The 9,950-nt window shown below is 46.5% G+C and overlaps 1 protein-coding gene across 1 annotated transcript in view; it reads left to right on the top strand.

The window, feature by feature from the left end:
• Positions 1–3,597, top strand: part of LOC121813133 — a gene marked incomplete at its 5' end in the record, with an annotated part of 5,756 nt that extends 2,159 nt beyond the window's left edge. Inside the window, 4 exon segments of the mRNA XM_042216659.1 lie at positions 990–1,301; positions 1,825–1,890; positions 2,143–2,277; positions 2,778–3,597. Of these exon segments, the coding sequence (XP_042072593.1) occupies positions 990–1,301; positions 1,825–1,890; positions 2,143–2,277; positions 2,778–2,923 (659 nt within the window).
• Positions 3,598–9,950: the final 6,353 nt, after the last annotated feature.

The raw sequence follows: 9,950 nt of genomic DNA, 5'->3' as shown, positions 1-9,950 counted from the left end.
GTCAGAGAATCCCCCGCCGCCCCGCCCTCTCCTCCCTGTGCCGCAAGCAGCAGGCGCAGCTCGCGAACGGAGGGCGCCCTTACTCCCAGCAAATGGGCAAAGGGGCCGGCTGCTTCCAAATAGAGCACATTTCATTCATAATGTTGTAAATCCAAGCACCGGAGGGAGTGTTCGCCCAGAGCGCCAAACAGGCTAGCACCGCCACTGGCCCTTAGCACGTCTGTGGAGCCAGGATGTGCTGACTTAAATTTCCGTGGGAGCTCTGGACACCGGTGCAGTACGCTGCTGTTCTGGTGTTTGTGACCTTGATGGAGGTGGAGATGTTCTCACAGAACAAGCGCCCACACTACCTGGAGTTATCTCCTCCAGCGTGCTCACCATGCCTGCATGTTTGGTGTCGAAGCCTCAGCAGACTGAACTTTAAAGGATGTGTTTATAATGATGCAACCTCACGAATGTCCATGCGCGCGAGCACACAAGATGTGTGTGTGTGTGTGTGTGTGTGTGTCTTCTTTTTCTTTAAAAACCATCAGTTTCTGGAGGAGATGAAAGAAAGCTTCATGTAGAAGATGTGTGAACTGTTTTTATTACTTATTGTATCATTGCTTCTCATATCAGTATATAATTATAAATGCCTGATGTCTGTTGGTGAAACTAGGTCAACTTTAATGAGTCTTTAACAGACAAAAATAATTTACAAATGATTTTCATCAAACTCAACTGCAGGCAGAGACATGTTGGCCTGATGGAGACCCGGCCTGCCAAAGATTCTACTTAAAGCTCACAGTAATATGGTTTCAAATATCACAGCTGAGATATCACAGTTATCGCTCCCCTTCTAGCATTAGCATGGATGAATTGTTCTTTAATGGCAGGAAAAATGTGACAACATGAAAAGTGAAACGTGTTGCTTCTAAAACAATTCAGATCAAATAAGGACAAACGAACAAAGGTTTGATTCCCGTTGCCCTGCTCTGTGTCTCTCTCAGGGGCAGCTGTTCGATCTGATGAATCACTGACTGGGAGCTTTGGGGAGACCCTGAAACTCGACACTCCAGACACTCAGCTGATCGGTGAATATGAGATCATCTGGTCTCATGTTCAAGGGGGAACCACTACCGTCTTAATCCACTATGATGCTGGAGAATGGAGAAAAAATGCAACAGACAAGCACCAGCTGGATGAAAAGACCGGATCACTCATCATTCGGTCCCTCACTGCTAATGACAGCGGACGTTATCAGAGGCAGCTCTTCAATGAGACCGAGGGGATCGTGAAAGAATTTATTGTGACTGTTGTGGGTCAGTAGTAAAATAGTCACGCAACACAAACACACTGGGGACATACTCACTTTAGTTAGCATCACATTATTCACCATTATTTCTTCTTATTATAGAAATGTCACATCATGAAGTCACATTAACAACCCTTTCAGCATCCTTCACAATAAAAGCATCAGCATCATTAACTCATTATCAGATGTGACAGTGACTCTGTGACAGTCAGAGGCTGATGGGAAATGGAGTTTCATTTAAACTTTATAAGCTTTTCCTTTAATACTGTCATGAGTGATAATGTTATATCATGCACACAGCAAAATTTAAACACGGCCAAAATCAATTTAATTACACACGTGAGCTCATGAGGCGGGCGGCTGTTTAACAGATTCTTCTGTTTCACACATTCATTTGTGCACATTATTGTTCAGAGTGTGATTTCCCACCACCGTCACACCTCAGCTCGCTGAGTGTTTCAGCTGCTGAGGTTATTGTTTGATCTGAGATATTTGAGTTTGCTGTAAATGAACTCCTCCTGTTTCCCCAGAACCGTCCAGTTATTCTTCAACACCGGCAACACCAACACAAACGTCAGCTGATCACAGCACCGCTGGTGAGTTTTCAGCGAGGGCGCGTTTCCATATATCAGTATGGAAACATCAGCATTTATTACTGCAGACATGGGCAGGTTTTATATTTTTATATTGCTCTGGCAGCGCCTTTCTTAATTCACAGTGTCTATTTTTTGTGATGTACTTGGATTTCCTAATTATATTTTTAGTTATAATATTTAATATTTCATCATTGAAATAAACATCATTGATTTTAGTGAAACTACTTGTTGTCTCCTTTTCATCTGTTCCAGGTCCAAAACCAACTACGCCTCCAAAGAACTGGATACCCTGGATACTCTGGATCGTTGGTGTTGCTGTACTGATTGTGTTCGCCGTTCTTGTCGGCTGTGCTGTGCTGCTGTTTAAATATCGTGAGCAAATCAAAGGTCAGTTTGAGCGTAAAAGTAAGAGTGTGGGTTAGGGTTAGTTTCCTGTGGGGTTACCTTCACCTGTGATGAATGAACTTTCTCACTATGAGACACGATGAGCTGACAGATTCTCAGTCTGTGTCACTGAAAGCAAAACCAGGAAGTCAGATTTCAAAATCCTTTGAAGGTTTGATCATTTCTAGCTTTTATCCAGATATTACAACAAATACCATCACACGCTGTGGTCAGCAGCCTGCAGGCATCAGCTGCAGCTGGTTGTTAATATGAACTTAATGAAGTGTCCACCACACTGAGAGACATTAGGAGTCACAGTCAGCATCTCTTGTGTCCGTAGTTTTCAGTCTGGATCTGTAGAAAGAGCTCGACTAAACCTCAGTGAGATGTTCAGTGTTGATGCGTCTGCAGAGCTGCTCTTCTTCTTTCAGAGAGATGCCGTGACGTCTTTAACACGCGATCCACTGTCATCAGTCGTATTTTGTGTTTTCTTTTGTTCACAGAAAGGTTTCGGGTTCGGTACGCAGAGTGTGATCAAGAAGATCCTGGAAGATCCTCCGGACAGGAGAATGTACACGGATACAGCTGTGCAGATACAGCTGTGCAGATACAGCTGTGCAGATACAGCTGTGCAGATACAGCTGTGTAACGGACCTCCCACAGACGTCCAGCGTTACAAAGGTCGTGTTTAATGCTGCGGACCTGACAGCGAGCAGTAAATAGCAGTAAATAACAGTAAACATGGCCTCTGTCTTTACTGTCTGTCTCTTTAAGACATTTGTCTATAAAAGATCCAAAGAGCAGCTGCTGCACTGTGAACCTGGAACATCCATGGAGAGAGTCGTAGGTTTTTAAAGTCTGGCACATGCATCTCAGTGGACCTGCTCTTTCTGATATGCAGTGCTGCTTTTACATTTTCTTCATCAGGTACTGAATATCTACATGTTACACTGATTCTGGATGTCAGTCTCTGATAACACCAAAGATCCACAATATTTCTGTAATTTTACGCATTAATCTCGTAGAAACGCTGAGATGTTCTCCTGTTCTGGCACTTCTTCTTCTTCTGTCATGTTAAAATATCTCAGGGATTAAATGTGTAGTTAGCTTCACTCGTCTCGCTCACTTAAGATCAACGTGGGCTGTAAGTGGCCCTGGATGTCAAACGATTCCTGGATATTCCTGGATATTTAAACCAAACAGGAATGACGTCTTTCCAAACAAACCAAAACTGATTCTGAGGAAACTTGAAGAGCTCTGACAGACCGGGCTGTTTGGTGTTTACTGTTGTAATAATATTGCAATAAAAGACATTTCCAAAGAGTACAGACTCCCTGTGAAGTGTGTGTGACAGACTTTACATGATTGATCTTTGGTAGTTTTTCCTTTTCTTTGATGTTGTTGTAAAAACCACAGTGAGACTGAATGATGCTGATTTACTGAGAATTTCACGTGTTTGTACGGCTGGTGGATAAAATTCTGGTTATAAACTTACATTTGCACCCATTTAAATAAAGATGGGATTAGAATCAATTCACTTTTACTTCATTTGTTTTGTTTGATCAAGTTGATCCTTGAACATCAGGATTTCTTTTGGCAGTTTGTCAGCTGTCATGTTGTTGATCTTTTATATACAGTCTGTGGTTTGAAGCCGCGGGGCTCACTGTTGTCACAGACCGCAGATGTAATCAGTAATCTGTGTCAGTAATCTGTAATCCTGACTGAATTTGACGCCAGGAGTAATTAGGGCTTCTGCTCTAACAACATTCAGGACGTAACCGTGCACTGGTTGGTGGTCACTTACATACAGCTACACTCTGTATCAGCTGTGGACACAAAGTCTACTGTCATTATAAACACGGAGCATTTTTACAGATGAGCCATCACGAGGAAAGAACTTCCTGACTGTTAGAAGAGTGTACGTTTGATTTCTGTGAAGGGACCTTTGCATGAAGTGTGAATGATAGTGAGGAACAAGTGTCCAACATTTGGCTCCAGTTGATGGATGAAGAGGGCGTCTCTCTGGAGATCAGTGAGACTGAGCGTGGGCGGGTTTTTGGACACCTCCCTGATATTCCTCAGATATTCCTTTTATAAAGTCCTGGTAAAAAGAAAGTCCGAACTCTTTCATAGTTCTGTTGCCAGACCTGATTCTGGTTCAGTTTTACTGCAGCTGTGAGACGGCTTAACAGGAAGCGTTACAGTTTTATCGCACACACTGATGGTAACACATTTCCCTGCTGTGGTCACACTCCATGGCTTCATGTCGTCTCCTGTCTCGCTGCTGGTCTTCTGGTATGAAAAGCATGAAGATTACACACAAGTTAATATTTAAACAATCAGCTGCTGAAAGCAGCGTTTGGATTGAAACTGCCTGAAGCTAGTTTAATTGTACACATCGTATTTAAATGTTTAGCTCTGTGCCTGTTGTGACCTGAGGCGCACACACTGCTGCAGGAACAATGAATGGCTTCAGTCTGGGTGTGACGGCGAGCCCGGCTGGTGCTGAGCCCACGGTGCACATAATGACGTGACTGAGGAGCTGTCACATCCCCCATGATGTCCGCTCCCGTTTATAAAGCACTGGTTTCAATCAGCTGCTTACTTTCATAAACAGAGTTTACAGAGCAGCCGTGACCGATCTGATCAGGTCACACAAAGTGTAGATGATAAATGTGTCATTAGGAGCCAAAAAGGGTGTAGTTTGTGGGTGTAATCACCCTGTGTACACCTGTGAGCATGGATGCGCTTGTTTTTTTAAAAGGTTCCTTCATGTAATGATCTGCTAGAGGGTGTGGGGGGGCCACAGCCCCGTCCTCCAGGGCATGAAGCAGGTATGGAGGAGATCAAAACTCCAGACATCCAGAGGCCCCCAGAACACAAGAGACCAAGGAAGACCAACAGAGGGGCAGCCGCGCCACTGTCCCAGAAAGAGCTGAGGAGAGTCCCAGATGAGGGCTCACTCAGCAGCCGCGGAGCAGAAGCCAGGGGGAGTTGCAGTGACGCGCCCGTGAGCTCCGCCGGCAGCCAGCTGTGCCTGAGTGACCGAGCCCCAGGCCGAGAGGCCGGGGGCACCCCACCTCCGAAGTGGCCCGAGCAGAGCCCCAGGCTCCAGGCCCCGATAAGCGGCCGCCAAGGAGTGAGCTGGTGTGTACCCGGACGCCCACCCCAGACACAAAGAACCACCAACGCACCGATGTCTGAGGGAGTCCGCCACTGGCAGGGGAAGTGGTGGTGGGGGGAGATAGGCCTCCAAACCTTGGAGGGCCTGAGATGTCCCCAGAGAGGTGGCGTCTGATCACCCAACCTGACATATGACACAGACACAAACATCCATTCCCACCCTCATGCTCTCATGTGCACTCTCCACACTCAACCGACGTGGAGACAGACATAAAGAGACGCTGTATCACACGATCACACTCCCCAAGCGTACTCTACAAACCGGGTCTAGGTACCCTTGCCCCTGGAGGGGGGAACTGCACCCAGACCCAGGTGGTGTTACCCTTTTCCCTGCGGTGGGGGAGGCAGACCGCCCCGACTCCGCAGCAGCAGGGAGGCCCCACACTCCAGACCGCAGTCGGACGGCCAACTCCTCCTCCTAGCCCCCCCGCTCCAGCAGGCCGCAGAGAATGGGGGTGAGAGAAGACTCCAAACCTCCCTCCACCCGCTCATTGTGGTGTTGATGCATGTGTGTTCTAAGGTGCATTTAAAACCCAGGAGGGCATGGAGCTACCTGCCAGAGAGCAGCAGGTAAGCGCATGGTCCCTCCTGCTAGCCCTCAATGTCTACGTGTATTTAACATTGAGAGGTGGGCAACGACGCCAGGGGTGGGGTGTACACCCTGATGGTAACTTTGGATTCCGTGTATCGTGCCCACCCCCAAGATCCTATATGTATGTGTAATGAGAGTGTGAGTAATGTGAATGTCTAAGTTGTGGGATAAAATTGAGGCAGAGGCAGCCAGAAGGGGACAGAGGGGGGGGTAGCCTCCTCTGCACCCTGGTGACATACCCCTACTCCAAGGCTCCTGCATGTGTGGGTGGTTGTGGTGGAGCGGGAAGAGGGAGGCAGCTGGAGATGGGGAGGGAAGGAAGGGAGGGGCAGAGTGACCCCTCCCTGGGGCCAGCTCCCCCGTGACCCCAGTAGGCACCCCACAACTCCGCGACCCGCCAGGGAAAGGGGGCCCAGGCCCATCCAGACCGGGCCCAATGCAGCAGCGCCTCCCGGCCCCACAGAGCCCAGGACAGTCCACCCAACCCCACCACAGAGAAAACTGACACCACCATCCCTCACTCCAGACTACATAAGACAATAAACGCCCAGTGGCCTGCAATGATAACGGCGACTGGCCAGCGCCGTGTTCCTTTGCGGACAGTGTACTCCCGAACCATCTGGTCCATCACATCCACGCCACACTTTGTTTTGTTGTAAAGGGTGACAGTGTTTGGCTTCCTTTTGGTGGTGTTATCAGTCTGAACCACGCTGTGCATGCTGCTAAGAATATAGACTGTCTTCTTCCGTTTGGCCGCATACGCCGTCAGCGTGGCAGCAGAGGTTGAAAACACCTAAGAAATAAGATAAATTGTTATTTCCATAGCCCTTTTACACACAATGAAACACATAAACATAGAACCACAAAAGACCTGCAACATACCTGAGTGGTGAATTCATTGCGATCTGTCTGTCTAGTGGATTGAGGAATTTCCCTGCGAATCCTGTTGACTGTGCCGAGGATGGTGGTTTTCCGTCTAAGAAGTTTTTGTGCCAGTGAAAGCGATGTGAAAAAATTGTCCGTGGTAACATTTCTGCCCTTGTCTAGGAATGGTTCCATCAGCCTCATTACGACATTTTCAGAAAGTCTCTCCCCAGTGGGACGACTGGGGTCCTTGCCAAGATATGGGAAGACATTGCAAATGTACTTGGATTTTAGGTCGCAAGCCACCCAAAACTTGATCCCAAACTTGTCAGGTTTACTTGCAATATACTGCAGGAACACACACACAAACACTCACACACACACACACACACACGACACACACACACACACACACACACACACACACACACACAGAGAAACAAAACACACAAACAAAACACGACACACACACACACACACTCTTCATCACATTTCTCCTGGAGATCATCAGCACAGTTAACAGCCTTAAAGGTGAAATGTGTTTGATGACACAGAGCTGCTCTTTTCATCACTCGCGGTTAAACAAGCTCACGTTCTTATGAACAGTTTGACAAGCAGGTCAATGCGACTCATTCAGTGCAGCTCTGTGTGCTCTCACGTGCTCTTGGTCACTATTCAGGTTTCGTGTGTGTGTGATATTTACAGTATATGTAAAATAAACATTTCTGTATAAATATTAATATAAATTGACACAATAGGAGTGCATAATCACAGCCATCAGATAATAAGCCTGAGTAAGTGTGTTATTATAACAGGTGAGTGGATCAGTGAGCAGGGCGGCGCTGTTATGTAGTCAGGCAGGTTTTACTGGAGAAGATTTTTCTTCTGGGTGTGATTTGTATTGTATGTTCAATATATTATACATAGTTTATTCAACAGGTTCGTGGGTTTTTGTACAAATGACAGAAAGGAGCAGAAGTAGCAGTAGTATATTTCCCAGCATGCCCTGCTGCTGCTTTGTAGTAAAGGCAGAAACATTTCCAGCTAAAATTCAGCTCACACAGAGAAATGCAGACTCTAACAGGACCGTGACTTAAACAAACAATGGGACTCTTATAATCTGTCCGAGTCATTAAACATAGCAAACTGTGATGTGAAGCATAACAATCATGCCAAGTGAGCCACTGGGACCACTGGGACCACTGGGACCAGAGGAATGTCCCACATAAACTGCTGAGATGCAACAACAGCACCTTTCATCAAACCAGTCGCTGACAGGAAGCTGCTGTAACAGTGATGGTGTGGAGTCCTCGGTAAAAGACTTCCACAGAAGGACAAACATGCCCCTCCCCAGAGACAAGTCAGGGCAGGGTGGGGTGTACCTTAAATGGGATGCCTCAGGTCAGTGTCGTTGGTGCTGCTGTGTGTTCGTGTGCTGTGCTGTGTGAGTAACTCTTCTTCATGATGCTTTTTTAAACTGAAGCCTGTAAACTTTCACACAGAGTTAAATCCAGGTCTGTTTTTGGACCGTCTGGATGTCTAACAGCTGACAGCAGGGACACAGTAACTCAAAGGTCTCACAGGATTCTCTTTACAACCTCGGTTCTTCATTTCTAATGTGAAACACTGATCAACAACAACGCTGGAGTCTCTGTAGAAGATGATTTTGCAGCAGAGCAGAGAGATCAGACGGAGGAATGTATTCAGCTGTTTGTTTAGTTATTGTTCATTTCTCATCATAAAGAGGAAACATGCTAACCACCGTATGATTCATTCAGCCGCATATTTTAGATGTTTTGCTCTGCTGTCTCCTCGGTCACTGTGTGGTCTACAAACAATCAACTGTTCACAACTGAACCACCAACAGTCCTTTCCTCAACAGTCTGTTTACACAGTGATAAGATCTCGGAGAGGACACTGTCTCTGACCACAGGTGCTAACGTGTTAGCACGAGTGTGTGACGACAGTTATCTTTACATGTAACTCTGTGCTTTTACATATGTGGTAGTTTTCACACAGTAATTTATTTGTTTTGGCTGGGTTGGTGTGGCCTGACTGAGGAGAGAGTTTTATATTTAGAAACCATCACATCCTCTTAATTACTGCAGTCTTTTCAGAAACCCACGGGTCCTTCAACACTGCTAACTTGTTCAGGAAGAACCTAAAGCTGCGCTGACTCTTCTAGCTCCCTTCCCCTTTCTTTCCCGTGATCTTTTCCACACTGCGTTGTGCTGGCCTGGTCGATGGGCCTCATCATGGTGCACTTTGCTGGCCTTTCAGAAGTGTGGATATTATGCAGATCAAGGGCACAACTTCACAAATGTGCGCTCGCACAAAGCAGAGATAGCAGAGAGGGTACTGAGCGCCTTATTCCACTCAAAGATGGCGACGTACTGTTGCTGAGTCATGCTGCTCGTGTTGCCCTGCATTCCTCTCGCCTGCTGTCCTGTTGGGGGGAAGTCTGCCGTCTGCAGCTTCACACACATTTCAAACAGCAAAGAACGGATCAACAGATTTTTGTCTTTTGCATAACAGATGAGTTTAGCAGCAGGCACACATGTGTGTGGGGTACTCTGGTAAGTGTGTTATTTAAATCCTCAGAAAGACAGAGGAGGAGGGCAGCAGCCATTGTCTAATGAGGAACACACCAGAAGCCGTGTTTTCTCAGAAGAATCAATAAAAGAACCCTCAGCAGGCTGATGAGGAAGTGTTTTGGTTTCCCCCCTCATGGCAGCTGTTGTATGTGACCTCTGACTTTGATGGTGTATTTTTATCTCCTTTGCTTCCTTTAAAGAAAATCTGCTAAATTGTTAAACTTTAAACAGTGAAGGTGTGAGAGATGCTGGAGAGACTGGTGCACGTCTGACAGTCTGTGGACGTTGGACTGCAGTGCTTCCTTATCGTCCTTTAGTTACTGTGATAATATCTCCCCGGATAGCACGCGACATGCAGGTCCTTTAGTTACTGTGACTCATACAATAATCAGAGTAACGTAATGTGTTACCGTGAAAGATCAACTGTTTCTCGTTGAACTTAC

Source organism: Haplochromis burtoni, unplaced genomic scaffold, assembly GCF_018398535.1.
Source record: "Haplochromis burtoni strain Fernald_Lab_line unplaced genomic scaffold, NCSU_Asbu1 Contig_1174, whole genome shotgun sequence".
Lineage (NCBI taxonomy): Eukaryota > Metazoa > Chordata > Actinopteri > Cichliformes > Cichlidae > Haplochromis > Haplochromis burtoni.
The sequence above is the reverse complement of the archived record's forward strand: the minus strand, read 5'-3'. Positions and strand labels throughout refer to the sequence as shown.